This window comes from Cyprinus carpio, chromosome A19 (genome assembly GCF_018340385.1).
Source record: "Cyprinus carpio isolate SPL01 chromosome A19, ASM1834038v1, whole genome shotgun sequence".
Taxonomy (NCBI): Eukaryota; Metazoa; Chordata; class Actinopteri; order Cypriniformes; family Cyprinidae; genus Cyprinus; species Cyprinus carpio.
This window is the reverse complement of record NC_056590.1, coordinates 9848100-9865615: the sequence shown is the minus strand read 5'-3', so window position 1 is coordinate 9865615 and position 17516 is coordinate 9848100. Positions and strand designations below refer to the sequence as shown.

At 34.9% G+C, this 17516-nt stretch overlaps 1 protein-coding gene across 1 annotated transcript; it reads right to left on the bottom strand.

Moving 5' to 3' along the window:
* Positions 1-2656: 2656 nt before the first annotated feature.
* Positions 2657-3781, bottom strand: LOC109111990 (endonuclease domain-containing 1 protein-like). The gene is made up of 2 exons (XM_019125010.2): positions 3708-3781; positions 2657-3370 (listed from the first exon to the last, which is right to left on the bottom strand). The coding sequence occupies exons 1-2, from the start codon at positions 3720-3722 to the stop codon at positions 2846-2848; spliced, it is 540 nt and encodes a 179-aa protein (XP_018980555.2). The 5' UTR covers positions 3723-3781; the 3' UTR covers positions 2657-2845.
* Positions 3782-17516: the final 13735 nt, after the last annotated feature.

The following is a 17516-nucleotide window of genomic DNA, read 5'->3' as shown; positions in this document are numbered from 1 at the left end:
TGGTCAGTAATTCAAATTATACAATCTTATAATTAAAACAATAAAACAACAGAAGTAGAATTGATATCAAGTTAAAATTATCTGCAATTAATTATTATTTTAGCGATACACACACATGATCCCCAGAACACACAGCAAAAACAAGAGTGACGCAAAGAACCTTAGTCATACAGAGAAACTTAGAGAGACTTTTCCCTTACCTATGATTAGAAATCCAATTTGACAAAGGATAAAAAATGAGCTATTCTGAAATTGATATTTAATTTAATTAATTAAATACTAATGGTAAAACCATTACCATTAGTATTACCATTAGTATTTTATTATCTGTATTTTATTAACCTCTTGAACACAAGAGGTTTGGAGAAAGTGAATGTAGATTTAATATTTTCTGACATACAATGTCAGCCGCATAACAGAGATGAAATATGTGACCAGGATAAACTTTTTGTGTGTTTTAGTAGCAGTCTTCAGCCTGACAGATTTCAGCACATAAAATTTCAAGGTGCAGAACACAAGTTTTTGAGACCACTAGAAGGAAAGAAACAATAAAAGAAACATCAACTGACTCAATCATGTAAGCTGAGAAAAAATGGGTCTTGTATCAAACAGCAAAGTCTATATTGTTCATATATTTCTGACAGATTATTTTGTTACAGTTATTCTGTGAGAACAAATCCTTCAGGATATAAGGATGCTTTCAAGTTAAAAAACAACAACTAGTCACTAGTTTTGCTGAATTTGTTTAAGTTGTGGACTTAAATGGGCTTCTCTGCACACATAGATTTTTGCAGCAGAAACAATGATACACACACATTTAATTCTTTGAACTCAAGTCAGACTAAATAAAAATGTATATATATATATCCGTACATTGCTATAGCATTCTTTTATCTCACACCTTGGCACTCTTCTCATTGCTTGAGGCCTAAATACAGTTGTGTTTTTTTTAACCACTTGCAGCGTACATTAATTTCTTGTAAGTCACTTTACTAAGACAGCATCTGCTAATTGATGTTCTGACATCTGTGGAGACCAGAAAGGTTAAAAAATAGCCTAAAGGCAAGCTAAAACATTTTCAATACAGGAGATTCATGTAATACAGTTGTGGCCAAAAGTTTTGGCAGTGACATAAATTATGTGTTTTGCAAAGTTTGCTGCTTAACCTGTTGTGGTGTTCATTCACATTGTTTCTAGATGATTGTGTAGAGTGATCAGATGCATTTTAAAAACTTGCTAAAAGCTTCACTGGCCAAAAAATTTACTTTTCACACACAAAAAATAAAAAAATAAAATAAATAAAATTTCACTTTTTTTTTATCCTGACACAAAATGACCAGCTAACATTAATTCACTAAACGTATCAGCAGCACATGTGAAAGTGTGAAAGAGTACTAGACAGGTAAAATCACTATCATACTAATTAGACTATAAGACCAGACTGATGGAGGGAAGAAGCGTGTCAACCAGCAGTGCAGAGCTTGCTCAGGAACGGCAGCAGGTTGGTGTGAGAGCATCTGCACAAGACTTTTGGACAACGGCCTGGTGTTAAGAAGAACAGCAAAGAAGCTACTTCTTTCCAAGAAAATTCTGCAGGAAGTACAAGGATTGGACAGCAGAAGACTGGTGCAAAGTTATTTTCTCTGATGAAGTTCCCTTCCGACTGTTTGGGATTCGGAAAGTCGATCTGGAAAATCGATTCTTCAGAGAAGAAAAGGTGAACGCTACCATGAGTCCTGTGTTGTGCTAACAGTGAAGCATCCTGAGACCATGTGTGGGGTTGCTTTTCATCCAAGGGAGTGGGCTGTTTCATAATTCTGCCCAAAAACACTGCCATGAATAAAGAATGGTATCAAAACATCCTGCAAGAGTGACTTCTTTCAACGATTCATGAGCAATTTGGTGATGATCCGTGCATTTTTCAGCATGGTGGAGCACCATGTCACAAAGAAAGAGTGATGAAGTAGCTCGAAGATCATTTCATTGAAATCTTGGATCCTGTGGTCAGTCCACAAAAGGCGAGTGGACAACAGAAACCCACAAATTGTGATCAGCTCTGAGAAATAAATAAGGCAAGAATGGATCACCATCAGTCAGGATTTGGCCCAGAAGCTAATATCCAGCATGCCAGAGTGAATTGCAGAGGTTATGAAGAACAAGGGTCAACACTGTAAATATTGACTTGCCAATAAAACCCTTTAAAACTTATGATATGCTTATCATTGTTTTTCAGTATACCATAGAAACATGTGGAAAAATAATCTGCAAAGTTTGCTGCTTCAGTATTTGTAAAACACAAAATTTATGTCACTACCAAAACTTTTGGTGATGACTGTAGACAAGATCAGGGTTTGGCTGGTTAGCATGGTCCAGCCCTCCCCTACTGGTAGATATTGTGATTACACCATTATGGAGACAAAAAACACCTGATTTTCAGTGAGAGCCTTTCAAAAGTATGTGCATGACTGAGTAAATTGTAAGGACAAATGCCAAACCTTTGGCATTTTTGGACTGTTCCAGACTAGAGCTAAAATGATTATGTGAGTTTAGGAGAACTCCTAAGATAATGCAACGATTTTCTGGACCTGTTCACTGACAATACTACACCCCACTACTCCTCTTTCCCTTCATTCAGTTAGATGACTCTGGAACGTGATCATTTGCACAAGCTTTATTAGAGAAAATACATGATTTGCTAAAGTGGGAGAGATATGAAGTACAGTCAAAGCAGGATGATTGGAAAAAGTCAAGTTGGGATTCTGGAGGAGCTCAAAAAAAGCATTTTTATTGAACCTCTAATCATACAAGCAGAATAAATGATTATTCAGTGTTCATTCATTCATATTTATGTGCAGTCTTTCTTAAACAGCTGTACATTTTTCACCCATGCTTTACCAAGAAATTCTTGTATTTCCTGCAGGCTCTTTTTATCAATAGTCTTGTTTTTACTGTCTTCTTCAATGTTTTCGCCCCAATAAGCTTGGGAGACCCATTTCTTTTCCATACTATTGTAGCAGCAAAATGCCATCCACATGTAAGAGGGAATGTTCACTTTTTGTTTCAGTTTACTGTCTCCAGGTATTGCTCCGGTGAGCACATGGGCTAAAACTTCATTATTGTTATTTTTGCAAGTATTCATGATATTTTTGGTCTCATCTTCCATGCTACTCCAACTGTATTCATTAAAGCTCTTCTTCTGTGGCACTGCGTTGGTCAGTGTGAATGTAGATTCGGCAGTGACAACATCAGCTGCGTGACGGCAGGGAAACAAGTGTCCACGATTCACATTATAGTTGTTATTCTGGTAGTCTTCACTGATGGCCTGATTTGCATATGTCAGAACAGTCATCTCAGCAACAGGAGGATCAAGCTACAGATGTATAAAATTCAGAGAAACAGTTACTAAAACACTCTAAGTTGAACCTTAATAATTATTGGCATATTTTGTTAAAAAATTTGTCATTTACTCCCTCTTATGTTGTTTTAAACCTGTTTTAAATTAAATTAAAGAATGTTCTTCTGTGGAACTCAAAATTACCAATTGATTTGTTATATTATATGTCTTCTTAAAACAGCCAATAGAGCATTTGCATAAAAAGATGTCAATAGATTATTGTACATTATAACAGGCATTATAAAGCTGTCTCTACAGCCATAATAAAAATCACTCAATCACTGAAGAAACAAACAAGTATGAAAAACATCACCTCAGACTCAATCATCCATTTTATTTTTGGTCTTTTGAAGTTTCCTTTCCCAGTATATTTGTAGGCTGAAAAGTCACAAAAAGTCACAATTTCGAGATTTAAACTCGCAATTCTGAGAAAAAAGTCACAATTGTGAGTTTATATCTTGGCAGTTCTAACTTTATTCATCAGAATTGAGAGAAAAAAAGTCAGAAATGTGAGACAAAAAGTCACAATTACCTTTATGATTTTTGATTTTTTAAATTCAGCGCTTCCATAGCCTACAGTAGATATCAAATGGGAGCCATGTACGCTAATAAAACATTTTTAATAGGACTGAATTTGTATTTAACGAGATCACAATAAAAAAAAGGGTAGGCCTATCACACATAATTTGAGTGTTAAATTTTCTTTCAGACCCTCTGACCTGTGAAATTACAAAAATATTCAGCATCGAGACTTTATTTTACATTTTACATGCGTGTAAGGGAAATTGTATGTATTGGGTCCTGTAATTGGTTGCCAGTTTTACCACCATTTTTATTTCCATTTTTAAAAATGTTTTTAATAACTTGCTTATACAATTGTACACACATGAGATGTTTCTGATACTCCAACATTTGCAACAGAAACTGCACTGCACTGCACACTTGTAAAAAGCATTTGCTAGAATCTAATTCTTTGAACTGAGTCATAGATATCACACATAATTTGAGTGTTAAGTTTTCTTTCACACTCTTTGACCTGTGAAATGACAAAAATATTGGTAGATTGCATAGATCACCACTTATGTAGCATGTTCATTTCATGATTTCTTGTTGCTTTACTGAGAAAGTGTCTGCCAAATGAAAACCTATTGTGGAAATCATTTCAAGAGCTTGCTTTCTGATGAGCAAAAACCCTTTTTAATACAGCAGATGTATGTGGTTTGGCTGATTAGCAGTCACACCCTACAGTACAACTAGATGTCTTAACTACACCATTATGGTGACAAAAATACCTGTTTTCAATGACAGCCAATGAAGTATTATGACTAAATACTTTTTTTTTTTTGGCAAGAAAATAAAATTAAAATGTTATAGTAAATTTGGGGAATGTTGGATGCTCTTAAAAGCTCGGTGCCGTCAGAATGAAAGTCTAAAAGGCTGATTAAAAACATCACAATAATGCACAAGTAATCCACAACTTTAGTCCACCAATTAACCTCTTGTGAAGTGAAAAGCTGTGTGTTTGTAAGAAACCCATTAATCATTAAGGTGTTTTAACTTTAAACTGTCACTTTTGGCCAAATAAGAGTCCATAATCCATTTGATTCCGTATAATGTTTCCTCAAATGAAAAAAAGTCCATCCCCTGTTGTCCTCTCACATCAAAATCCATCAGCATATTTGTTTAGAACTGTTTATGTTTGTTAACAATGTTTGGTCTTCTGTCCTGATTCAGACAAGACAACTTTTTCACTGGAGAAAGCAATTTTATGGATAAGGAAATTTGTGTGGATTGCTTTGTTTTTATCAGCTGTTACATTGGACTAACCCTAACCCTAACCCTAACCCATCCTGATGTAATGTAAAATGCTGAGCTGTGTATGGCTTTAGGGATCATTTGCAGCAGTTAAAGGGAAAGTTCAAGCAGTTAACTGTCAGCTCACATGAATCATCATCATCTTGGGTCTCCGGGTTCTGGTACCTGACTTCCGGTCACTAACAGCAGCTTGTCATTATAACAGTCTTTGTTAAGCAGCTGCACTCCCGCTCTTTTTTTATCCATGAGGAATTCCTGTAATTGCTGAAGGGTTTTACCTTTTTCACCTATTTCATCTTTATTTTTAGCCCAATAAGCTAAGGAGACCAAGGAATTGCCAGTTTTACTGTATTTAAATTTGAGACCAAGGAATTACTGTTTTACAAAATGCTGTCCACATATACTTGGGAATGTTTACTTCCACTTTCAGTTTGTCTTCGCCAGTTACAGCACCTGTCAGCACACAGGCCGAGTCTTTTTAGAGCTGCTTTACAGCAAAATTTCATTTTGTCTCAAAATTGATAAAGTTTACATCATTGATATTTTCATCGTTGAAGTGAAGCTGCTTTGAAAAATATATCTTAAAGATCCTGAATGAAAGATCATTATTGAAAAATCATTAGTATGATGAACTTCAATCTGTGTGTTTACAGCGTTACCTCATTTCGATACTGTATCATCAGTCAAGGTATATGTGTATTTCTTTTCACAGATGAATTTTTCTGCTTTTTGCAAGAATTATCAAACCACTATCCCAATTTCCCAGACTAGCAGAGTTTTCTCCAGAAGGATCCTCTACTTTCCAGTAACCAGGTTCACTTGGCTCAGATTCCTTTAAAAGCAGAAACAGGCAGTTTAAGTGAAGTTAAAACACAAGAATATTAAACCTAATATTTTGATATCAGAAAACAGATTGAATTTCAGTATTTCTTATTTCACAGATAAACAGGCAAAAAAATACAACAAATACAATGTATCTATAATGCAACATACTGCAGTACACAACTGATACACATACATGGTCTTGAACTGAATTAAACTGTGCAACAGAGGTATTTTATAAAATACAAAGTTCTGTCATGAAACTCTAAATGGAGCGGACTGATAGGCACTTAATCCAATCTGCTAGTAATCACATCATCTACATGGCACAGCTGATTGGTTTCTGTTGCATTAGCAGCCAATGAGCTTGCTGCTCAACATTCAAATACTTGGCCAGTGTTTTCTGTAGCAGTTTGCAGCACATTTTCAGAAACCCTTCACCTTCCCAAGCTCCACCTGTATAGATCTGCTATGGGAAATTCCATGTATGTTATATATGCAGCAGCAGTGTGTCTGTGGATGTATAAATCCATTTTGAGCATAAAATGGTTCCATGGAAATATCATGGTCAGCAGAAGTTGCTTTAAGAAGTCACATTAACCATGTGTTTATACAGAGCATTTGTAGTAGAAACTGTCAAGCTGAGAACGTCTAAAGTGAGTCTTATTTAATGGCAGTATATTTTGAAGCAATTCTTCCCTAATGTTTAATGGTGAAAATTAAAAATACATAATTTATTAAAAAGCAAATATCTGTGCTGTTTTCAGCAGCAGTTAACATGTAAAACACATTTACATGTTTTATAGGTTATGTAGGATTCTACCTACCAGTTCACTGATACATTTTTTTATATTTATTGTTGTAAAATCCTCTTTAATGCTTCTAAAAATATTTAGTTTGTCATTGGATTCCCTTTAACAGACCTCTGATTTTGATGTACACCATCCTTCAGAAAAGTGTATCGCTGAGCTCTGTAAATCAAAAGGAGAAATCACTAACCTCGTTATTAGTTTTTCGCTATTAATCACACATCTCTGATGCATTTAGAGAAGATGATCACATTTTTAAGTGATTTATTCTTAGTAAAACTCATAAGGAAGTACATCTTTTCTGCAGATTATGTAAAAGTTGTATTCTTTGTCATCTATATGTGGTTTGTGAGGTTTAGTTTTCAAAATACTTTTTGCAGATGAACCCATTTTATATGTGATCTCCTATGTACATGATGAGATGTGTTTGTTTAGAGTTCTGGCTTGTCTCCTTTGGGTCATTTTGGACATCCTGTGGTCTTCTGGAGCTGTCTGTGGTGCTGCTGTTTACTGATGGACTCAAGATCCTCTTTGGATTGAGGATGACAAGAGCCAAAGCAGTGCTGCATTTTAAAGTCAAATTAGAATGAGTATGATTTTTTTTTAATGTTTTTGAAAAATGTACTTTACACTCACTAAGGCTGCATTTATTTTATACAGTAAAAACAACAATGCTGTCAAACATTACTTCAATTTAAAATAGAAATTTTGTATTTTAATATAATTTAAAACCATTTATTCCTGTGATGCAATGAATTTCCAGAATCATTACTCCAATTTTCAGTGTCACACGATCCTTCATAAATCATTCTAAAATGCTGTTGAGTTGTGCTGCTTCATATATATATATATATATATATATATATATATATATATATATATATATATATATATATATATATATATATTTTTTTTTTTTTTTTTCTTTTTTTTTTGTGGAAACAAGGATACACTACTATTCAAAAGTTTGTGGTCAATTTATTTATTTATGAATACTTTTAATCATCAATGATGAAACTGACCATATGTAACAGTAAATACATTTATAATGTTGAAAGATCTCAAATTCAAATAAATGCTTATAATTTACGTTGAAATATATAAATATGATATATTTATTATTTGCTATACTGTAGCAACCAGCAACCGTGGACTAAGAATATCAAACAGTTAGCTTCTCCTGATAGATGCCGTAACTACAGCATTTTGCAGGCAAAGGGCATCTTTTTTTCATAGACACTGGCAACCTTTCAAAATTAAATTTGGTACAGTACTGTATATATACTACATATAACAGCAATAGCTAAAATAGTAATAGTAAGTAATAGTTAAAATAGCTAGTAGTGTAGTTTTATATTATTCTGAAGTTCTGAATATATTGTACAGAATATGAACCCAATTCTTTTCCATCATGACTGGAAACTGCGCTAGTTATGTCGTCGAATTAATAAACACCAGAGGGCGACAAACGCTTGCACAAAGTGAGCTGCGAGACCCGAGAAATTCCATCCACATACTTTTAAAAACAAAGGATGACCTAAAAATAAAGTATAAATTGTTCACACTTTAGTGAATAAACGTATGGTGACATTGTGACCATAGTACGATTTCAGCATCACAAGTATTAAGATTAAGGCATTACAAGTGGATTTATATGCCACTACAAATGATTTTGCTTATCAGCTACTTGAAAATAGTCTATAAGAGGTGCTGTTGACAATCAGTGATTTTACATCACTTTCACCATGTTCAACACAATTTGACACTTGTTTTGCTATCCTCCTGTTTGGCATGAAAGTGTGTGTGATTTTCAGACAGATCCTGATCTTTATCTCCTGAGTTTAACTAAACCACATGGCAGGAACAGGAGGGATTCATCAGAGGTCAAAGTCATTAACCTTACTGCTGAAACACACACTAGGAGTGTGAGCCAACATGGTATTTTCTACACCAAACAAACCAAAGGATCACATACCAAAACACTCTGTCATCACTGCAAACACACACACACACACACACACACACACACACACACACACACACACACACACACACACACACACACACACACACACACACACACACACACACACACACACACACACACACACACACACAAACAAGCTGCTGCTTCAGTCTATCAGGATCTTGTATTTATACTGGTCTGAATTCAATCAAAAAATTCAATCAAGTTTTCTCTGTAACATTTATAAACACACATGTTTGTTTATTTTGTCTGCTTTGCTTTCTGTTTCTGAAACACTTTGCAATCACAGCAAAGCATTTACAGTACATTGGGGCCATTGAATCGTTTAATTTCAGTCTATTTTGTCAGTCTGTTTTTGTTTATTTAGGAATATGATGTGCTGTTGGTTAACATTTGAATTTTTCAGTATTTATTTTTCACTCGGGGTGACAAATGCAAAGTAAATTCACATTGTGAAAGAAACATCACAAATAAGATCTCTTTAATCTTCATTTTGTCTCCTAGGTGTTGAGGAACTTTGCAACACTGATATTGAACCGAACTGAATCAACATTGAACTTAATTGAGCTGAATAATGACACTGTTATATTCTGTAGAGCTGCTTTACAGAGCTTTAAAGCTGAATTATGAATTTTGAAATGTGATTTAATTTCCGTCTCCGCTAGAGTTTAGGGAGAGATCTCAAACATTTCTCATCAAATTCTTCCAAGTTTAAATCATCTGAGCTGCTATCCGTATTAATTTAGATTTATAGTACTTATTGTATGTCACCTATTGACTAATTTGTGTCTATTTTTTTATCAGGGTTGTTAATAACAACTTGTTATGGTTAACTAAAACTAAAACCTGAAATAAAATAAAATATATAAACTTATTTTATTTCAGTTTGTTGCCAAGGCAACATTTCTAATTTTCATTTAGTTTAAGCAGAAGAACTAAAATAACACATTCTAATAAAAATGACCAAAACACACAAAATAACTAAAATTTAAACAAAACTAAAATGAAAACAGAAAACAGAAAATGTAAAAACAAAATCTAATTCAAAATACTAATAGTATAGTAGTTAAACAAAATTTAATAACGTTTTATAGCTGTATTTATTTCATTTTACTTTTTATTTTATTTTATTCATAAGGTGAGTCAAACTTGAACTTAAATAAAATTGACATTAGTTTTTCCAAAGCGAAAACTGTTTAGAAGCACAAACTCTGAGCAATAACCCTGTCCTCTGAATTAACTTTGCACATGAGACTGTCATGTCCAGCATGCAGTTTAAAAAGTTATTTGGAAAGGATGTGTTTAATTTTTTAAGATTATCTTCCAGATCTCTTATGTTAATCCAGTAAAAGCGGTTGAGGGAAGGTTTGTTTTGATGAGCTTTGAGGCTTTCCATGTCAGCAAGAAGAAAGTGTGTTGCTCAGACTGTCAAAGCCATGTTTTCTGCTAAAGCTTAGCCACCAGGGTTGACCTTTGACTTTTCACCCCTGCCTTCCAGCCTGTGCACCTCTGTCCACGCGTTAGGGAGATCGACTGTCAGGCAGAACCTTCCGGAGGTTCTAGAGGAGGATCAAGTGAAATAGAAACTGAAAGATGGAATAAAAATCTAATTAGTCTGGAGGAAAAGAGTAGACTAACTAGATTTTATTAGTGTTTGCCCATACAGAACTTGCCACCATAAAGCTAAGGTGTTGTGGATGGTTGTTGTGTGGTTGCTAAAGCATTCTGAGTGCAATTTTTTTTATTTATTTTTTTTATTCTATGCAGTTTTAATAATATTTTAGACATGGCTTGTGTTGAGTTGCATGTCAAAGGCATGCATAATAGTAAATTAATTGTGCGGATCAGTAGAAAGCCACTGAAATGCCCTTCCGTTCCTGTTAATGCTGACATTAGTAGGGGGAAAAAATAGCAGATTCATTCAAGCCAATTAAGTTTTTATACCTGTTGCGCGTACAGTGCATGTGCATTTATATTCTTTCTTTGTTTTACAAATTAAGAAGCATTTGACCTTCCCTAATAAACATATGGTTTTTCTAAAAGAATAACACAAAACAATTTCAGTGGGTTATTTCTAAACATTGAAGATGTATTTAATACAGATTAGAATAATTCTTAGTATTAAGAAAGAATGCAACGCAACACGTAAAAAGACAGTATAAGTCATTATAATCAGTAATTTTGTCCCCACTGGATGCAACAAATGCTTAGTTTATAATGGGTTTTATTGTTTTTGTCTCGTCAATATGGTAAGGGGCATAACATTTCCGTCATACACATGAGGTATTCTGCCAATCACAACACACTAGATAGCTGGCCAATCAGAGCACACCTCACTTTTCAGAATCATGAGCTTTGTAAAAATTTACGAGTTTCAGAAAGGCGGGCATAGAGAAGCAACAATAATTTACAGTGTGGAAAATGTTTTTTTTTTTTTTTAACATTAAACCGCATAAACACTTTTTATACAAAATAATGAAATTTTTTTCCAACGTCACATGACCCCTTTATTAAGACTTTTATTATATAAAAGTGGCTCATTCTAGAGAAATGCAATATCCATAACAAATTTCCACACACATACATTTATATATTAGTTTGATATTTTATTTAATTTAAATTCATTTTTTTGTGTCTTTTTGCTTTTGTAAATTGTATTTATTTTTCAAATAGTACTATTTATTTATTTTTCTTTCTAGTTTCCATTAATGCAGTTAGTACTTCAACTTATTTGTTGAACTCATTTGTAATTTTCATTTAACCAAAGTTTTTCAGTTAATATTAATCTTTTATTTTTCAGCTTTATTTCAATTAACAAGAATGTTTTTTAATATGTTTTAGTTAACGATAATAACCCTGTTCTGTGTAATGTGAAGATGAAATGCAGTAAGGGCGATGGAGGACCCAGACAGGTCTCTGCCAGCGTTATGCCACATATGCATGAAAAAAGGGCTGTTATCTTCAAAAGCCGTCGCCTGGTGACTCACAACAGGCCTGGGACCTCGCTGCTCTGCAGACATACTGCATTCCAGTGCTCATTCCACACAGTACAATAACTTCCTGGAATTCTTCGAAGCCTGGCCGACGGAGCCAGGGCACTTCCTGTTGTCCTTGTTGTAGCACTTCCTGCGTGGCCAGCGCGATCAGGTTCTGTTGCTATGGTAAGGAGCAAACACCTCCAGCCAGTTTATTCCGGAGAGTTCAGTCTTGAACCAAACATCCAGTGCCTGACAAATGTCGGTGCTGTACCAGGTGACATTACATAAACAGGATGATATATCCAGTTGCCATTGTCACTTGATGATTTCTCGAAGACATCTATAATAAAAGTAATAACAAAATAATTTAACAAACTATCGTCTCATACTACTAGCTGATTTACATTGTGTTTTAAATTCATAAGGGTAAAACACTCCAGATTTACAATATATTTTAAAATATAATATTATTACGTGATCAAAGCTGAATTTTCAGCATCATCACTACAGTCTTCAGCGTCACATGATCGTTCAGAAATCATTCTAATATGCTGATTTGCAGCTCAAGAAACATTTCTTGTGTTGATAACAGTTGTGCTGCTTCATATTTTTATGAAAATCATGATACATTTTTTCCAGAAATCTTTGAAGAAATAGAAAGTGCAAAACGATTTATTTGAAATATAAATATTTTGTAACATTATAAATGTTGATCGATTTAATGCATCCTTGCTGAATAGGTCACATTAATTTTACGTTTATTTTTAATAAGAAAATCATCCAATAAAATGGTTGAATATTTAAAAATTAGTCTCTTGTCTGAAGTCTAAATGCTCTGATTTGCCAAGATACCAGAGTCTCAGTATGAACTTAAACATTACTCATCAAATTATTTGCACTACTACTGTATATCCTTTCATTTTATAGCTCTATACTTCTGTACTCTTAAAACAATGCTAAATGCAAAAATGAAATGCAACAAAGCATATCGTTTTTATAAGCTTATCAAGTTGAAAACAACTAACTTTTCTTGTGTGCAGGTCATGTGTCCATTCAAACTGCAAATTAATCTGTCACTTAGAAGCTCAACAGGTTGCATGAAACAGTATCAACAGTTTAAAAATGAAACCATGCTTGATCTGTGCATAGTTCTCTCCCAGTTCAGACAAAATGACTTTCACTGGAGAAAGTAATATTATGGATAGAGCACTTCAGCCAGAAGCAGCCGTTTGAAGTTAAACATATCTTAATTGGATTGTTTTACAAAAAACACAGCTTTTCACTTTACAAGATTTTAATTAATGGACTGGAGTCATTCTGACGGCACCCATTCACTTCAGAGGATCCATTGGCGTGCAAGTGATGTAATGATGCATTTCTCCAAATCTGATGAAGAAACAAACACGTCTACATCTTGGATTGCAAATTTTCTTTTTTGGGTGAACTACTACTTTAAGGACTTTTTTTTTTTTTTTGCTTGCTTTTTTATAAACAATTCTGGAACAAATACAGTTGAAAACCACAGATCTGTATAGTTTTAGATACAGGATAATTTCAAACCCTCCTAAGGATTTAACCATGCGTCCTAAAAAAAATCCAGAAGATTAACCAATGATCTATACAATTATAGAAACAGGATTTCAAATCCACCTTCAGGCTAAGGTTTAAACACACACAGTGATTGATAGCACTGGCTTAGATCGGACTGTTGACAAATCATTGTCAAGTTTGCTCTGGGCCTACATTCTGTATGCCAGAGAAATTCACAGGAATGATTAGGGTAAATGTGTTTGTTTGATGTGTCTTTACAAAATCCACACACATACTGTATATGGCTTCTTAAATGCGTGCATGTGTTTGAGTGTGCATTGTAGTTCAGTTTGTAACTAGATTTATACAATCTGTTTTTGCATTCCAGCCAAATTCTTACCTCAAACTGTGCTAAAACATACAATTATTTGCATTTTGGAACTGAACTGCTTAACTTTCCTAAAATGCTTCCTTAGATGAGAGAATCAGTTCAAACCTCATATAATGCCAGATTGTATTTCACGTAACTATGAATTGTTTCTACAGATCTCGGTTTTCTTCTGACACATTCCTGCAAATATTATGTAATGCTCGAGTTGAACTCACGCCAGGATTATGGAGAACCTCTTTCCGCTGGACTAAAGCCATCACTCCAAACCACGCTGATGGCCCAGAAGATAACACTGTGCCACATGGCTAAAAACACCTTGACGGTTCTCATTTGAGGTGTTTTCTTCATTATATTGTAGTTTCTTTTTATCAGAATGCAAGTATACCATTAAAGACATTCAGTTCATTCAGTTTTGGAGCACATTTTGAATCTGAATTTTCTGTAATAAGGCAATGCACTGTCAGCTAGTCATTCGATGTACCATTCTAAAAAACATAGCAAATGCCGTGTTGAATGTCACTGTGTGTGTGTTTGTGGTCTGGTGAGAGTGTCACATCACCGTTCACTGATGCTGACACATTTAGTAGTGTCTTGCATTTCATAATTGCATACATAATGTTAGCATACCACAGGTTAGACAAAAACAGCGAGAAAAACAGATACAAAGAAAGTAATGACATTTATATGTACATTTTAAGTGCACTAAACACAAAAGGTGTTTTGCGCACTTAAATATCAAATACTATTTATAAACATATAATATAAAAGATAACTTAGCTTTAGCATTAACATATATGTCGCTGCAGGTGGAGATGGACCCAGAGAGCTGAGAGAAAGCCAGAAGAGGAACTGGTAAGTATCTAACGAGAGGAGTCAGGTAAGTTGATGCACGTATGTGAACAATATAACACCAGACAAATGTCTGCAAAGGAATTCAACAACTTCTGAAGAAAATATGAGGGCCAATTTTTGGTGCAAAAGTTACAATTACAGTGCCAGGTGTTGTGGGCAAATAGCCTGCTAAAAACCAGCTGTAACCAATCTGAGATGATTTGTTGGTTTTTGCTGGTCTAATGTACATTAATACAATGTCAATGTATTGTCAACAAACCTTGCACGCAGTTGTGGATGCAACATGGCAGGTTCTGAGAGCTGCCCTGAAGTTTAGTAAGCAGAGGTGAAATGTTTCAAGCCCTCATGAAAATAAGAGATGAAAAAGTCCCCTAAGATCCATGGTGGAGCTTGGTTTCGGCAGATGATAATGGGTTGAAAAACATCCTCTCTTAGTTAACACTGTGCATGATAAGCCATGAGGGACGTCTTTCTACAGCCACACAGTTAACATGCTGGTAGAAATCTGACCTGAACATTCCACCTGTTTGTTTATTTATTCTCACTTGGTTCATGCCTTGACATCTTAAGAATCTCATTTCTGCTTCGCACAATATGCTATAATATTCCATGCTTTCATTTGTCTATAAAGAAATGTTCTAAAACCATATATGTCCTTATTTTAAGTGCACTAAATACACACACACACACCGTGTTTTGCAAGCTTAAATATATAATTAAAAAACAATAATAATTATACACTCTTATTTATATTTTATACATGTTTAGGAAATAGGAAGTGACATCGTTGGCCTCCAGAGGTGCCATTTTGAAAAGCTGGTAAGCTGGTACTTTAATTTAAAATTTGTACTGTTTAGAATGCTTGACAAGATTTCTCAAGCATATGTCCAGTTCATCACATAACATAATCTAATATGTTTCTTGAACAGTAATATTTTTGTTTCTTACTAATGCTAGGAGGCTAAACACTTTAGACATGAAGAGCAGTAGCCATATTGGTTTGAAATCTCTCACCTGTTATAATAAACTGAGTTGTGGTGAGGTGGAATTTGTGATTGTGTTAGTTTGCGGTCTGTAATGATGAGGTGAAGTAGTATGCATGTATGTATAAAGGTACAGTTTCTTACATTCTTTTAAAAATTAGCAATATTCAAACTTCTTTCATTCTTTTGCACTTGCATTTCACTTTTCTCCATCTCGTGTGAACTGTGTGAGCAGATTTATGAATGTGAGCTGCACTGCATGCAGGTATTTTTGATGAGCACATGTGCACCCTGATTGATTCATTTGCCCTGTCCGATGTCCCATGTGGTGTTCGTGACTTCACACTTTGTAAGAGCCGTCCCGCATAGAGGCGAGAGTCATGTATGCGGCGCTCTGTGCAATAACTGTGAACTTTGCAGCACGCCGCCCTTGATGCATCCCGTCTCAATGGCCTGAGTCCAGGAATGAAGCGTGCAAAGAGATTGGCTTCCCTAATCCCCTATGCAACCAGACATGGGCTCAGCAAATATTTATACATCCCCGGGGTCTAAGACACAAAATGTAACCTTTACCTCAGTTTCTGCCAAAAACGCGAAATGACGTTCTTGTCTTGGTTTCACAGTAGAGTGTAAAGTCTGAAGATGTTTCTCTAGGCCTCTGGGCTCCCTTTCAAAACCACTTTGCCACCTACTTTCCCACTTCCAGTCAGTGCTGTTTGCGTCATCATGACAGAAATGGAGGGCACGTTATTCACATGGATGTGCTGTCATGGGTCATCCAGTTTAACTTGGATCTGGTTGTTGGTACCTGGCTCTGTTCTGTCTACCTGTCTGTCTTCTGACTGAAAGGTGTTCAGCTTACCGGGCTTGTTTTTATAGACGCCATTGCCTCTACATGCCTTTTCACAGATTTGAAGTCTTCGAGAAACATTATGCATACCATCCAAGATGTAGATTAGTTTGTTTCTTCATTGGAACAGATTTGGAGAAATTTAGCATTACATCACTTGCTCAACAATGGATCCTCTGCCGTGAATGGGTGCCGTCAGAATGCTGATAAAAACTGCTGATAAAAACATCCCGATAATCCACAAGTAATCCACACGACTCTAGTCCATCAATCAACATCTAGTGAAATGAAAAGCTGTGTTTGTAAGAAACAAATCAATCATTAACATATTTTCAAACTGTAGCTTCTGGCCAAAATAGTCCATAATCCATAATAACACTTCCTCCAGTGAAAAAGTCCCATTTTGTTATCTCACATCAAAATCCACCCACATATATGTTTAGAACTGTTTTGGACTGTTTTCTCTTGTAAACAGTGCTTGATTTGTGCAGATTTCTCTCCTGGTTCAGATTAGACTTTTTCCCTGCTAAGCAATATTATGGATGGAAGAACATAGAAGACTCATGTTTTAGCCAGAAGGAATGGTTTGAAGGTAAAAACCTCTCAGTGTTGGATTTGGTTGTTACAAACATATTTTTTTCACTTCACAAGACATTAATTGATAGAGTTGACTCATGTTGTGGATTATTGTGACGTAATCAGCTGTTTAACCTCTGAGGGCACCCATTCACTGCAGAGGATCCATTGGTGAGCAAGTGATACTAAATTCAATGCTAAATTTTTCCAAATCTGTTCCCATGAAGAAACAAACTCTAGATCTTGGATGGTCTGAGGGTGAATGAATTTCTAGAAAATGTTCATTTTTAAAATGCTTTTGGATAATTTTAAGATCATCTTTAAATGCATACCATTTTAAAGTCTTTTTTTTATCAATTTCACCATTTTTTACTTGATCTGTTTGTTTTGATGGGTCAAATACATGCATTATAATGATGATGATTATCTCATTTTTTGAAGCAATTAAAACAGAAATGGGAAAAATCACAAGAATTCACTTTAGGTCACAGTATGCATACAGATGTCAGACATGCAGCTCTCTCTAACT